This window comes from Cynara cardunculus (genome assembly GCF_001531365.2).
Source record: "Cynara cardunculus var. scolymus isolate 2C chromosome LG 16, CcrdV1, whole genome shotgun sequence".
Lineage (NCBI taxonomy): Eukaryota > Viridiplantae > Streptophyta > Magnoliopsida > Asterales > Asteraceae > Cynara > Cynara cardunculus.
This window is the reverse complement of record NC_037543.1, coordinates 16,772,219-16,787,226: the sequence shown is the minus strand read 5'-3', so window position 1 is coordinate 16,787,226 and position 15,008 is coordinate 16,772,219. Positions and strand designations below refer to the sequence as shown.

General features: G+C 36.0%; 2 protein-coding genes across 5 annotated transcripts; both read right to left on the bottom strand.

Moving 5' to 3' along the window:
- Positions 1-2,713: 2,713 nt before the first annotated feature.
- LOC112529724 (pentatricopeptide repeat-containing protein At1g31790) lies at positions 2,714-4,254 on the bottom strand. The gene has a single exon (XM_025141097.1). The coding sequence runs from the start codon at positions 4,206-4,208 to the stop codon at positions 2,958-2,960; it is 1,251 nt and encodes a 416-aa protein (XP_024996865.1). The 5' UTR covers positions 4,209-4,254; the 3' UTR covers positions 2,714-2,957.
- Positions 4,255-7,004: 2,750 nt separating this feature from the next.
- On the bottom strand, positions 7,005-13,744 carry LOC112529441 (protein root UVB sensitive 1, chloroplastic). Of its 4 annotated transcripts, none has more exons than XR_003070927.1 (8): positions 12,945-13,744; positions 11,741-12,016; positions 10,802-10,858; positions 10,331-10,529; positions 9,213-9,328; positions 7,732-7,908; positions 7,552-7,647; positions 7,379-7,466 (listed from the first exon to the last, which is right to left on the bottom strand). XR_003070927.1 is itself a non-coding variant. In XM_025140726.1 (7 exons), the coding sequence occupies exons 1-7, from the start codon at positions 13,689-13,691 to the stop codon at positions 7,203-7,205; spliced, it is 1,836 nt and encodes a 611-aa protein (XP_024996494.1). In that variant the 5' UTR covers positions 13,692-13,744; the 3' UTR covers positions 7,005-7,202. The 4 variants fall into 4 exon arrangements, 2 of the variants coding, with proteins under 2 accessions (XP_024996494.1, XP_024996495.1); XR_003070928.1 differs by having other exon boundaries at positions 7,552-7,629; XM_025140726.1 differs by lacking the exon at positions 7,552-7,647 and having other exon boundaries at positions 7,005-7,466.
- Positions 13,745-15,008: the final 1,264 nt, after the last annotated feature.

Sequence of the window (15,008 nt, the reverse complement as noted above, 5' to 3'; positions counted from 1 at the left end):
TTATACAGTTTTCAAAATGTTTAAAAAATGAAACTAATTTCATTTTGGTTAGGTACTATGAAACTACTTTCATTAATGAAATAATAGTATTCATGTTCTGAAATGTTTCATTGACTAAACCATATTTGGTTTTATTAATAAAACCAATTTCATCTTGGCTATAAACCATGAAACCGATTCCATTTTGGTTAGGAAATATGAAACAAATTTAAAAATGAATGAAATATTATTATTCAGTTCTTGAAGTGTTCCATTGACTGAACAATGTTTAGTTTCATATGTAAAACCGAGTTCATCTTGGTTAAAAACCATGAAACCGATTTCATTTTGGTTAGGAAACATTTTAACAATTTTCACTGCTGAAACAATGATATTCAGTTTTTGGAATTGTGGAGTTCATGAAACCAATTTCAATGATGAAACGAATTTCATTAACAAAAACATGTTATTCAGATTTTTGGAAAATGTTCCATTAACTGAACCATATCTGGCTCAAATTTCATGATACATACGAACAATGAAACAAATTTCACTAACGAAAAAAAATGAGATACAGTTTCTAAAATGTTTTTATTGATGAAATCAATTTCCAAAAATAAGACGAACAATGGTTTACCAATTTTGTCCTTTCTTGATTATATACTAAAACTTTTATTTTATTTTTTACTTTTCTAATATAACACATTTTAAGCATGACCATTGATCAAGAAAATAGATGAATGAGATTAGTTTGTAGCGTTTACACAAAAAAAAAATGGTTTGCATTTGATCGTTCATCTCTCTCTACATAAATGTAACTTTCTAAGCAGTTACAACCCGTGAGATTCGGATTGGAATTGGATTGTAGACTTTTAACGTTATAAAGAGAATAAAATTAGTGATAATCTAGCATCCTTATCTCCCCCAAGCTTTCAATCTAGCATCTCAAGGGAAGAGACAACTCCGTTATCGTGATTCATTCATGTGGATACCGTGGAAGTAATGAATTGTGCTTGTTTTGATTCGAATACGATATCAAAAGGTTGTTGTTGGTCGAAGTAAAAATTTCGGAACACCATTCCTACCCGGTTTCAAATTCTTGGATGAATACATTTAGTTTCCGTTGTGTGTATATGATTCCAACAATTAAATACAAAACTTTGACAACCTAGCAAGTTTTATCCTTATGATTTAAGAAACGGTAACTTATAAGAACTATCCCATGTGCAAGCTCAACTCGTTTACAGGACACGGCAGTTTAGGACAACTTACCAAAACCACAAGGGCGGTAGTGCGGTGGATAAAACAAGACGATGATAAAATCAACCTAGGTTCAAATCCTGCCATCTACTTATTGGCTTGTGACCATTGGAAAATTTACTTCACGGTTGTGGACAAAGCCTACAGTCATGACTTGCTATGTGATCAGTCCGAAGTCTGGAATCACTCATTTCTAACTCGTAAAAAAAAGATTTGGTTATGTCAGGCCCATTGAAAACGAAGTGCGGTTCACATCCGTCTAATACCCCAAATGATCACCTCTACTATGAACGGAAAAATCAAAGAAATCTAGCAGAAACATCATTTCTTGCACTCGCGCACATTGCGACTCGAAGCTGGTAGTAGAGAAATGGCTGGAGACGGTGATAAAAGGGAGAAGAGGAGAAGGGGGTAATACAGGAAAAATGAACCTCTGAATGGAAAAGAGATGGCCTCAAGCCGGTGTAGTCCCTGCTGACTGATTCAAACCTTTTTTTTCTAAGCAAACAGCATCCATATCTGACCTAATCAGATGTGGATCTCATTAAGATCAAAATCAAACCATCTAAATGTTGATGGTAAATTACTAAATTCAGTTGGGGATATTCTTCATCCTTCCTAAATATGAACATATCAAACTATATAAAAAGAGCCTCTTTGGCTTCGATCACATATTTCACATCAAACTTCTGTACCGTGTTACATTTTACAATAGTGTTTTTGTTAATATACTTAGAGGGCATTTGGTTTGATGGAATGTTTTTTTAGAGATTTGAATTTCGGAAGGATTTTGAATCTTTAGTGTGTTTGGTTTGTGGGATTCGAAATGAAATTGAATTCAATACTTTAAAGATAATTTATAAAAACAAATTATTAAAAAATATAATTACCTTTTATTAATTAATTATTGCAAAATAAATTTTTTAACATATTTTAGAACATTACTACAAACAAATTCTGTAAAATCCTATGAAGTACCAACTTCCCCCGTGGGATTTCTAAATCCCTCAGTTGTGGTGTTTCATTGAAATCCAGGGATTTCAATCCATACTTTCCTTCAAACCAAACACATAATTGAAATGGAATTCAACTCCAAATCCTACCAAATCCCGCAAACCAAATGGGCCTTTAAGGAATTTATAGTAACTGTAACATTGATGAGGAAATTAGAATAAATTGCCACAAGGCTGAAAATGAAACCACAGCTGCCAAAACTATAGGTTTTATCCATCAGACTCCAACACGCCCCCCCTCCAACGGAGGCTAGACAGGACAAATGGTCCCGGTGTGTCGAGACTCTAGAGTGGTATACCTTGGTGTAATATCATATGAGAATATGTGAAGCCCTATTAGATTATTCTCCAAAAGAGCCCTTGGAGAAAAGGGAGGTCCCAACATATCTTAGGAGAAATGGTCCAAGCCTAGCCGATGTGCGACTCCAACAGAAAGAATTTAAGTTCCATGGTATGGTAATTGGTAAGTCAGGTAATTCAATTGATTTACATACAGCTTCATTACATAGACTTACTTTAATGTGAGATTATGTACGTATAAAGACATAAATAAGCAAATAAAAGTAAGGTAAACAGGAGTTGAGATAGTTGACCTTGAGTATTCAGCCAATTCAGCTGATGGAAATAGGTGTTCATCCTTTCAGAAAGAAGCTCCAGAAAGTGGGTTCACAACCAAAAGCTAACCTGAACACCCACCACCAATGGCTATTTAATCTCAAGAACTTTACTCCCACATAAGGACCTTAATCTGTTGAGCCACAACTCCTGGGGCTGAATCCCAGCTGCCTTCATCTGATAAAGAAACTTAATGGCTTCAATATGACACCCATGTTGTATGAAACTAGAAAGCATAGCATTCCAACATGCATTATTTTGCATTCTTCCATTCATATAAAAAACCCTTTTCGCATCTTTAATCAACCCAAATTTTCCATACATGTTAACCAACCCACACTGCACATAACTCTTGGATGCTAGTCCTGATTTAATGGCATGGGCATGGACCTGTTCACCACAGTTTCCATCATCACTTATCTTGGAACATGCACTAAGAACACCAGAGAAAGTAAAGCTATTTTTCCTTATACCCTCCTTCCCCATTTCCTTAAATACATCAAGAACTTCATGAAATCTTTCTTTCTTGCAGTTGTTATTGATTCTAGCTGTCCAAACCACAACATTACGACGACAAGAGATTTGATCAAAAACTAAATCCCCACCATCAAAACATCCAATCTTCCCGTAGAAATTGATCAACGAGCTACTCACAAAAAGGTCATCCGAGTAACCTGATTTTAGCAACCCACCATGGATTTGTTGCCCAAGTTTCAAGTTCAAGGTGTTTGCACAAGCCTTAAGAACGCATACCAAAAGCCAAGAAGCAGGGAACCTGACGCTACTATCGATTAAGTACCGGAGTTGGGAATTTATAAATAGTTTGATTACTTCCTCGTAATCACCACTATCGGTATAAGCCGCAATCATTATCGCCCAAGTGTTAAAATCTCTTTTTGTCATTTCATCGAACACCTGTCGTGCATTCTGTATACACCCGCACGATACAAACATGATCAAGATAAGATTAAGCAATGTTAAACGAGGTTGGTTGCGACGACTACGGATAAAATGTGCGTGTAGCAAAAGAGCCCCATCAGCATCGCGAAAGTGGGTGCATTCTTTGATAAGAGAAATGTATAACGCATCGGGAACGGGAAAGCCAAGGCAGTCCAACAACCGTAGAACGTCAGAGGAAGTGGTGGTTTCCGCGGTGGTCGATATCAATTTTCTCGTCGGGTTCTTGACGAGTTGGAGAATTTTCCGGTGAGGTCTGTGTAGGGGCAACGACAACCGGATGGTGGACGATTTGCCGCAAAAACAAGCATGCCATCGATGGGTTTTGGGATTATGGGAAGAAAAATTGAAGTTGAAATTACATAATTTCGATATGATTTCCATTAAATTTATTAAAGAATCATCGCATGATGATCGTTTCTTGAAAACAACATCAGACGGAGAGACGCGGCAAATGATTATGGCTATCGTTTTTAGGTAATGCAATAACATTTATCCCCCCCATTTTAAATATTATAATTAAAATTTTTAAAAAAAAAGTAATTAATTAAGAATAATCATGTAATTAATTTTATATTTTATTTTAGTGAACATCTTTTTTTTTTTAAATTACATAGAGATAATACATTAATTGGTATTTAATAATTATTACAGCAAAATCATATGAGGAACAAATAGGTTGATTAATGTAGACATGATCATCGTTGGTTTTCGATTATCACAACATTATGACATCGTTGTCATAATAAATATCATATAATTATCACATCAGAATCACATATAAACAATCTTCAATTTATCACAGTATTATCACATCATTATCGACAACGGACGCAACGACATTAAAAGTCTCCAAAATATAAGGGATAAAGATAAATCTAAGATAACAGAAAATTATGGATAAATACTACTTTATTTTCATTTATTCTATTTTTATTATATATTAATTAATTTTTATTTTTATTAATTTTTTTTATTATGTGTTAATTAATTTAGAGTCCTAGAAGTGTTTTTACAACTTTATAAAACAAGAGTATTCTCATTTGAACATTTCCCACCATATTTACACCTTTTGGGCATCAAATTTAAAAATTCATCAAAGAGAGTAACACTATTCATTTAAATAGGGATGTTGATTTGCCCTGACCCAGTAGGTGATCCGGTTCACCCGACTCGAATGAGGACGGAGATTCCCTGCTAAAACGGTTCCCGGGGTCGGGACCGGGGGATGTTACTTAAAACGGGGTCGGAGATCCCTGGTAGAAAAAAACTAAAGGATATTATTTATGGGGATTGACCGGGGATTCATAGAGGTTTGACCGAGGACCAGGGGATGTTACTACAAACTAGGGCCGGGGCCGGGGATTACAAAACTCGCGCCATTCCCGCCCCGCTGCCTTGCCTACATTTAAATTAAATTTTACATGAATCACATAAAAATAAATATACCTAGAATTTTAATTTTGTAGTAAGATTTAGTATTATCAATTGAAAAGATTCATTATTTACACTAATTATATGGATTTGATGTAAGAATTAGCTTACCCGTTGAATATGCCATATATATACTAGCGATAAGTCGGGTTAACCTTCGTCTAACTCAATTTCAACCCTATTAATTGACGGCTTAACGGGTTGGATTAATTGGGTTATTTGCGGGTCGGGTGTTCAGCGTTTTGGCCGGGTTTTTGGACGACCTTAAGACCAGTTAGAAGGCCACAGATAACCACCCCCTATCAGTTACACATTTTGCACTAAAGACCAAGACTGGTTATGCTTGAGACCAGTTAGAAGTTCACAGACAATTACCCCCTATCAGTTACACATTTTGGACTAAAGACCAAGATTGGTTATGCCATAACCAGTTACATGATGACGTGTTTTAATTGAGGCCCGATCACAACCTGTTACTACCTATCTCTAAGCACAACTAAGGGGCTTTTTACACGAACACTTACCTGGTAAATACTTACACAATAAGTGTTTATCCATGCAAGTGTTTACCGGTGAAGTTCAATACCATCACTTATTTTACCGAGTAAGATTTTAGTCCATTAAAACGACATCTTATGCAACAATTTACCCCAGTATGCACTAATAGGGTAAGATTCGCAACCATCATTTACCGTATAAGACTCTCGGTCTTTATCATCACTCTTACCAAGTATGATTCTCGGTCTTTGCCATGTTCATCCCGTAAAGTAATGTGACTTAGGGATGAGCTTCCCATACAGTTTTTCCGAACCGATCCGATCCCGTACGAACCGATACCGAATTCTCATATTTGGCTCAGTATTCGGTCCCAATAATCCGTCAATTTTAGGTTTCGGCATTCGGTATCGTGATTATACCAAAAAAACCAGTACCGAACCGGGTAACTCAAGGGGCATTTTGGCTATTCCAATTCCATCTCTATATCCTAACTAATCATCTTTTTTCCTAAAACTGAACCATATATTCCTAAATAAATCCACCCCTTCTCCCTTTGAATTCAAAAATCGCACATAACAAAAAAATCCCCCCTCATGTTTTTGTCAATCAAGAATGATAGAGCGCCCGAACATACGGATTTTAGTATATGCAAACAAGTGGTCGACTTTCTAGAGAAATTCAATATTAAAACGGAAATATATCGGTCAATTCAAAGTCCCTAGCGAATCTTTTTTTAGAGAAATTCTAGATGTATAGAAACAACGTGTGTGGGAGGAGACGGTCGATTTTTGTTTAATGGCTTGGGCGATGCAAGAAAACTACGATAAGTATTGGGGAAGTTTGACGAACTGAATGACTACGTATTTTGCCGTTGTTGGATCGTATAATGAAATCATCATTTATTGGACATACGTTTAGAAAGATGATTATGTATAACATAATGAAAGAAAATCCTATGTATAACATACTTCATTAATTATGTTTTACGATATTATTCTTTATGAATCTTTTGTTTTTGTTAGATATTTTGACAATACAAATTTCCACCGTCGCATCAAAGTAGGTGTTTAGCACAAAGGGTCATGTACAAGACCAATATATGTCATCTCTAATGTGACTTGATAAGTGCTTACCAGGTAAGTGTTTGGTAAATGGCCCATGACACAAATCGTTCACATTTGGTTAGTATTCATAATAGAAACTATCTATCCACAACAAAGCCTAAACCAACACCACCAAAAAATGTCCGAAAGAATTCCTTCGGTCCAATTCAATCGACACACGACAATCAAAAGCAATCATGATCGTTCTAAGTTTAGAACGTACATCCCTTGATTGTTCTAAGTTTGTCGTTAAATTGTTCCGATTTCCACCCTTCTTGGGGACCATCCTCTATGCATTTTGCACGTAACGATTATATTTTCAACACGCTATGGATACATTTGATCAGCAATCTGGACGAATTCTATGAGGTAAAGGTCTAGCTACAAGACTATCAGTTACCCAACCTGCAACCTCCCCATCATGTTTAGCATGGTCGAATTCCCGTTCCACGTATTCTAACGATATTTGCAGCATTCCGCCTGGACTGCAATCGTCAGAAGTGCTTACGAACTTTAGCCCCACGTTTTTCTCCAACCAGTAGAGGTAATTCACATGGAACATCGACTTGAGCATATCTTGCGGCGAACATGTATCTTTCACTATCACCTATTTAATTTTCGTAAATTATTACTAAAAATGATATAATAAACAAATGCAGTAAACCAGACCAAATGAACCCAATATATCCCACCTGGAGATTGGCTTGGGAAGAGTGAGAGCATCTCTAAGATGTACACAGATCTGACCTCTATCCCAAAGAGTAGAGCGACTGTTTCCATAAATACCCCTGGGTTGTGATAAGTGTGAACGGGAATTGTAATTTACTTTCACAATTTAAAGATAACGTGAACCGAAAATGGAAGTTACTTACACAAAATTTGCCATCATGCTCGGTCAGGATGTAGCCTTGGTGTCTATACAAGTTGAGTAATGCGTGAGCATCCGTTCTGGTTTTGACGACATCAGAGAGCTTTGATCCCAGCTGTAGACGTTGCTCAATGGTTGCAGCAGCATCTTTAGCTTCGGCTGAGAGTATTGTATGCTCTGCCTGGAGGGAGAAAAATGAAAAACGATCTGTTAATCTTATTCCATGTTTTGCCTACACGTGCACTAGCGTGAAAGTGGCTTAACCCTCGTAGCTCGAAAAAATGGTTGGATTGTTGTTCTATTACTTGCATACTCATGGGTACCATTGAAATTTTATCACAAAAACATACCAAACAAGCTGATATGTCAACATACACACACACAAATATGTTTCTTTCCACATTAGAGAAAATCAACAGTATCGTACAAATAAACCACCCATCTGAATACACACATATATATACAGAGGTGAGTTATTATACAACCTCTTACATTTGTACAACCAATACAACTCAATCTGAACCGTCCATTTAATTTGATGAATATGTAATTTATAGAAGTTTTGATTATTTCCTAATATAAAGTATTAATTATAATTAATGATCAATATTCATATTCCATAAATATTTAAATCATAATAAATGAACTCTAATCATTTCCATAAATATTTTAATTTATTGGGTTGCATTGGTTGTACAAATGCGATAGGTTGTATTTGAAATAAACCCTATATATATATACACATACATATATATATATATATATATATATATATAGGGTGGTTTATTTTATAAACCATGTAAATCTAACAAACAATACAAACCTCATTCAACCAATCATTTTTTCTTCACTTTTTCTTAATTATGAGGGTTGATTAGTCACTAATATATGAAACAAATTCATCTAGAATATACAAGGGTTGATTAATCAAGAATACATGACACAAATTTCATCAAAATGAGAAATACATGAAACAATTTCATTTTCATATAGATACAAAAATATATGAAACAATTTCATTGGTTTGTAAGGTTTGTAAAATAACATTGGCCTATATGTGTGTGTGTGTGTGCGCTTGGAGGGAGAGAGAGGGGGGGGGGAAGTTCCATTAGGAACCTAACATTGGTTAGGAACCCGAGAACCACCCTCAGAGCGCCACATGTCCCTATCCAGGATGAATATTCATCATGAATAACACATTAATGATAAATATGGACTTGTTTGAATAACATGATGAATATGTTACATTCATGATGAATAACTACTCTTGATGAATATGACACGTGACGTGCTGTGGGCGTTCCCCTAGTTCCTAATCAATTTTAGTTTCCTAACTAATTTTAAGGTTCCTAACTGAACCTGCCCCTATATATATGTGTATATATATGTGGCACAACTTTAGAAACCAACTGAAAATGGGTTCAGATTCATTAATGAATATCAAATGGATCATCTATAGCAAGAGACGGTTAATCTGTGACTTACTTTGCTTGCTGGCTTCAGACTGAGAAGTGGTAGAGCAGGGAAAAAGGGCTCTTCATCATTGACCTCTTTAACAGAAGGAATAAGACCACTTAACAGATATTCACCAAAGACCAAGCCTGCATAGTAGACAAAGAATATGAGTTCAGCATGCAAACTAGTGAAATGGTGTAATTTTAATATAATATTGACAGGACTAATGAAATCTTTCCGTGCTGTCTTATGCATACTTTCATTCACTTCAAAAAATGGCGCTATTAAATCTTTTTCCAATCTTTAAGTTCAGAAAAAAGGTGCCAAGTTGGCCCTTAGTAGATGCGAGATACAAAGCTTTTGAATTTCGTTCTTTAAGATGACTAGGCATTTTAAATATTTCAAAAAATAATAGAAATACTAATGCAATTAAACTACTTGGCTTCCGCTAAATATCCAACCTAATTTTCTATTTCTTCCTTTTCTTGGATATTCTATTCCGTTACAATGTAATATCATTATCATGTTTTAGGGGAGACGACCCTAGAAAGGATGGGGCATAAGTATCAATTCCAATATGTCATAATCCATAAGATTCAAGCACTTGAAGGATCACCATATGCATTCTTCAAATATTTAGCGTATGTTTGGTACACAAATGGGACTGGACTAGACAGGCGAGAATGAGGTAGGCAGGGAAAGAATTGTGGGAGGTTTTAGGGTGGGTAGTTTAGTAATTTACCAATCTTGTCTCATCTTTCTCACTTTTGTTCCACCTATTTTGGCGGGACAAAAAAATGCAATTTTTGTCCCACACAGTCCTGTCAAACACAATCAAATGTCGCGCCAATCATGGGAAAACAATTTTTTGTTTTGTCTTGTCCCGTGTACCAAAAGCACCCTTAACGTTAGAAAACATACAAATGCATTCTTGCCATTAGAATTCTAATACCAAAGCATCATTTGTCATATATAGCGTGTGTATACCATAGAACTTTTCTTAAAGACAATATAGCACATAAGCATGTTCCATTAGAGAGATTAACGATATCAATACTCTAATGTAGCGTTTGTGTCATGTAAATGAACTTTGATTACCAACATGACAAGGTTTCATTAAATTGAAAACAGATGTGGAAAAGAAGTACTTGCACGATAAGGATTCAAAGTCCTTAATTGAATGGATTGATAAGATTTGAGATTGCAGAACATGTGGACCCAAGTCACTACACCAAAAGCAGCAAGAGCCAGAGGTGTTGAAGATTGTATGCAATTAGCTAATGCTATTCCCAGCATTATACCAATAGATTTGCTCACCATTCCCTGAGCTTCACCCTTTGCTATTACCTACCATTATAAAAAATTTATTCAGAACGATGTAAAACAGCCATACCCATATGAAGATTGAAATAGACATTAATCAAGTTTTCATTATCTAACCAAACAAGCCTAGAATATAACACCCCAAGGTGGGTCTGGGAGGTGTGAGATGTACGCAGGCCGGACCTCTACCCTCAAAGAGTAGAGCGGTTGTTTCAGTGGAGACCACCAGCTTGTGGGATATCGGACAACAATAGAAATGGTATCTGACAAACAAGTGTAAACAACAGGAGAATTACCTCAGCAAAGTTCCTCCGAGCAGCAAAGCCCGCAAAGAAACAGCTTCTGGTAGCAGCCTGTCAGGTAAAGAGGTCAACTATATGGACATGAAGATTTAAACTCCCTAAATACACCGGCCATATTTGGCAATCATAATTCATGAGACGGCTTTTTTTAGCTTATTGAAAAAGTCTCTTTTTGATTAGACATATACTAGCTAGCTTTTTTAAAAGCTAATTCAAGTAGCGTTTTAAGAACTCCAAAGGCTTTTTTCCATTTTTTCCATTATGAACTTATATTTTTCCAATTATTTTCAACATGTCCTTTTAGATTATTTTATGCTTTCATCAAGCTTATCAACTAGTTTTTACCGAACGTGACTAGTTTATCGGCTAGATTATCAGCCAACAGCTAGCTTATAAGCTAGTTTGCCAAACATAGCCACCATCTATGCATAAGATGTCGAAGTTATGAAACGATTTTGAAATGTTATATATGCTAAAGCAAAATAAACCTCAAAAGATTTTTTAATATAATAATTAAAGAATCTAAATTCTAGCTTCATGTCTTCATTGCCAAACATAGCCACCATCCATGCATAAGATGTCGAAGTTATGAAATGATTTTGAAATATTATATATTGCTAAAGCAAAATAAACCTCAAAAGGTTTTTTTTAATATAATAACTAAAGAATCTAAATTCTAGTTTCATGTCTTCATTTTGTACAACAATGGAAGCATCTAAAGATACGGGATATTTTCAGAGGAACACTGGAGAACAGTTTCTTATTGCCATGATAGAACACCGTGATTGCATATATCAAAATGGAAGTAAACCACTTTTGAGAAATCACTTTGACAATGCCTAAAAATATAAACAAGTCCATTCCATCATAAAAAAATCATTTATGATATCAGGAAAGCATTATTTTAATATATGTCTTCGAAATGAAGGATACCTGGATAAGTGCAGCTGCAGATCGCCCTGCTCCAGCAGCAGCACCAATAGGAACAAAAAGATGGGGAAAAGCAGGAGTCAAGATCTCCAAGCCAAAAGCAGCATTTTCCATAAAATCAGCAAACAACCGCCATCCTTTTGGATTCACATCAAAATGCCGCCCAAACTTTGACAAAAAGATCTTGCTTAGATAGCCAATTCCATCCTTGAGCACCCAATTCACGGCGGCAGCAGTTGGAATTGCTCCTTTCCCCAACCCAATCGCATATAGCAAAGACTACATGAAACAAGCATGATCTAGTTAAACCACCGAACAAACTCAAAGCTATGCATTGCATAATGATGAAGTTCGGCTCAACTTCCAAAGTCAAGGGATTAATTTCATGAATTCAACTCTGATTCAGCAATTTTTTGGCAACAAATTCTGCACCAGCATGCTTCTGTTTGTTTGTTATGAATGTTAATATGGTAACCTATTTCCTCTGTAAGAGAATTCTTAACATATGGTGACAAATTGTGGCTCTTTTCTTGTTTCCTGACCAAGTGCGTGTTATAAATCCATTTGAAATTACTTATAATCAAACATGCTTATAAAATCATATGCATATGTCCCTTATCCCAAGTCAATAAGCATAACAAAATTCAATTCTACTTTGAGCAACCCTACAAATTATCGATTTTGTACCACTGTTTTCTTGTTTCCCGACTAAGTGAAGTGACTCATGACCCAACTTGCTAATAAAACCAAACACGTACGACACCCTCATCCTACCAAAGAAAATGTGACTTTAAACAATCTTGAATGATCCCAATAATACAGAACCATTAACTCAGTCAACTATTTCATCTGAAAGAGTCTCCTTCAAGAACATAAACCCAATAAACTAGATCTAGTATGGTGGTAATGCAAGCATTCCACTAGCTATTTAGTTCTTCTAAGTAGTTAAGATAATTCCTATAAAATTTAAATTAAAACTTAATCTTTTTAATCTCAGAACTCAAATAGCACTTCCTTTCTGGAGCAGAGGGACATTACTTATAACTAAACATGATTATAGAATACAATACATCTCTAAACGAAACATGGTTACGAAAATACTAGTACATACAAGCCCTTAATCCAAATGGATGCAGAATTGAACACTCCCCACGAACCATTAACTCTAATAATTCAAAAACAGAAACTCAATAAACTAAAAACTTACTTGTGTGGCAAGAACACCACTAACTTGAGCAGCAACTCCCTGAACGCTTCTCCAGAGAGAGTACTCCAAATAATCACTAGTAACACTATCTGGATACCCTTCAGGGAGCATCAAACGCATGAAGAGCTCCCTGCATTGAACCCACATATTCGGAATTATATTCCCAAAGGAGACCGTCGATGAAGTATTGGATGATGGCCACCAAGCCCATGTTACAGATGGAACAACAAACACGTCTCTGAAATGGTCAGGTATGAGTTTTGTTCTTTTACCTCCTTTCACTTCCCAAACAACTTCTTCTTCGCTATCGCTAGTACCGTTTTCGCTTCTGGAAGCAATTGCGTAAGCTCTAGAAGCGGATTGAAAGAGGAAAGCGAAGCATAGTGAAGAGAGTAATACATAGAAGAAAACCTGTTTTCTGTGTGAATTTTCATTTTCATCGTCATTATCACCATTGCCGTCACCAGACCATCGGTCCCACCAATTACCTGAACCGCCGCCACCATTGGCACCACCACCGGAACTTCCAGCGACGAGAGGAGTATAGGATGCGGGAGCGAGTAATTTCTGCCGGAAAGTGCCGAAATGCGAACGGGAAGGTAATGGTTTCCATGGCTCACGAAAGCTTGAGATTCTGGTGGGTATGACGGTGGCCGAAGTGGTGGTGTAAAGAAAGGTGGGACGGAGTGAAAGGGAAAGCATCAGCGGTCTGGTGATCGACGGTGGCGGCGCCGGCGAGAATATCATGCTTTGGTTGCAGAAGTCAAAATCCAAACTCCGGAGAACGGTGGGTTAAACCCTGTTCGGCCGTGCCAGCGAAATTAAATCGACGAGGCATTACATTTTTCCTTGTTTTTTCATTTTACAATAAATTTTTTTAATTAAAATTAAGAGTAAATTCGGTTTTGGCCCCTAAACTTTGTTCATTTAACAAAAATTGTACGGTCCTTTGAACTTCATTTATTTAAAAATTTTGTCCCTGACATTTTGCAAAATCTTTTGGTTTTGGTCTCTCTCACTAACACATAGCAGAAACATAAGAGCATCTTTGGGTAGGGGTGTTCAAAAACTCGACCAACCCGATTAATCCAACAGGAAATAACTCAACCCGATGTCTAATCGAGTTGTAAAATTTTCAAACCATAGGTATTTGGTTGATATTGAGTTGCTATTATTTGAACTCAACCCAACCCGATGAACCCGACATCCTTTTATTTCTTGAATTTAATATGATCGTTAAATTTCTATTAATATATACATTAGACAGTTACACTATCACGCACGCTCTTCATATACACATATTTTCAATCTATTCAATCTCTAAATAACTCATTCGTATATATGTTCAGTAACTATGAATACATATATGTAAATCGAGAAAATTAATTGAATGTGATACACGTAAGAAATATGAATAAGTTGTATCAAATGGTTGATGATGAAAAGAAATTATGATTAGAAAAATAACATATTCAAGGTTAGAATAATATTTTAATGTATCAAAGTATCAACCCGACCAACCTGTACGGGTTGGGTTGGGTTGCATTTTGGTTTGGGTTGGGTTGGGTTGGGTTAAGATTTTTTCAAACCGCAAGTATTGGGTTGAGTTGTTCAAATGTTTTCAACCCGATCAACCCAACCCATGAGCACCCCTATCTCTAGGCATGGCAACGGAGCAGGGATGGGACAGGTTTTGTAATCCCCGGCCCCGGTTCCCGGCGGGTATGGGGATTAACATCCCGGCCCCTTTTAAAAAAAAACTTTTTGTTAAAAATAATAACTCAATTTCATTGGTGGAATTAAATAAAATAATCATTTCTCTCTTCACCATCAAGTTTTAAGGAATTCTCTGTATATAAGTCTTGTTTGTTTTTCATAGAAAAACTCTTATCTGCCTCTTATGTCTGATTTCTTAAGAGGCAAGGTCATTCAGACTGTTTGTGTTTTTCAAATTTTCAGATGCACTTATGCCTTATTTTTCTCTTATCTAATAAGAGGTGTTTTATTGTTCTTCAAATCATCAACAACGATGTTTTTCAATCGATTAACCTTAATCGATCATTT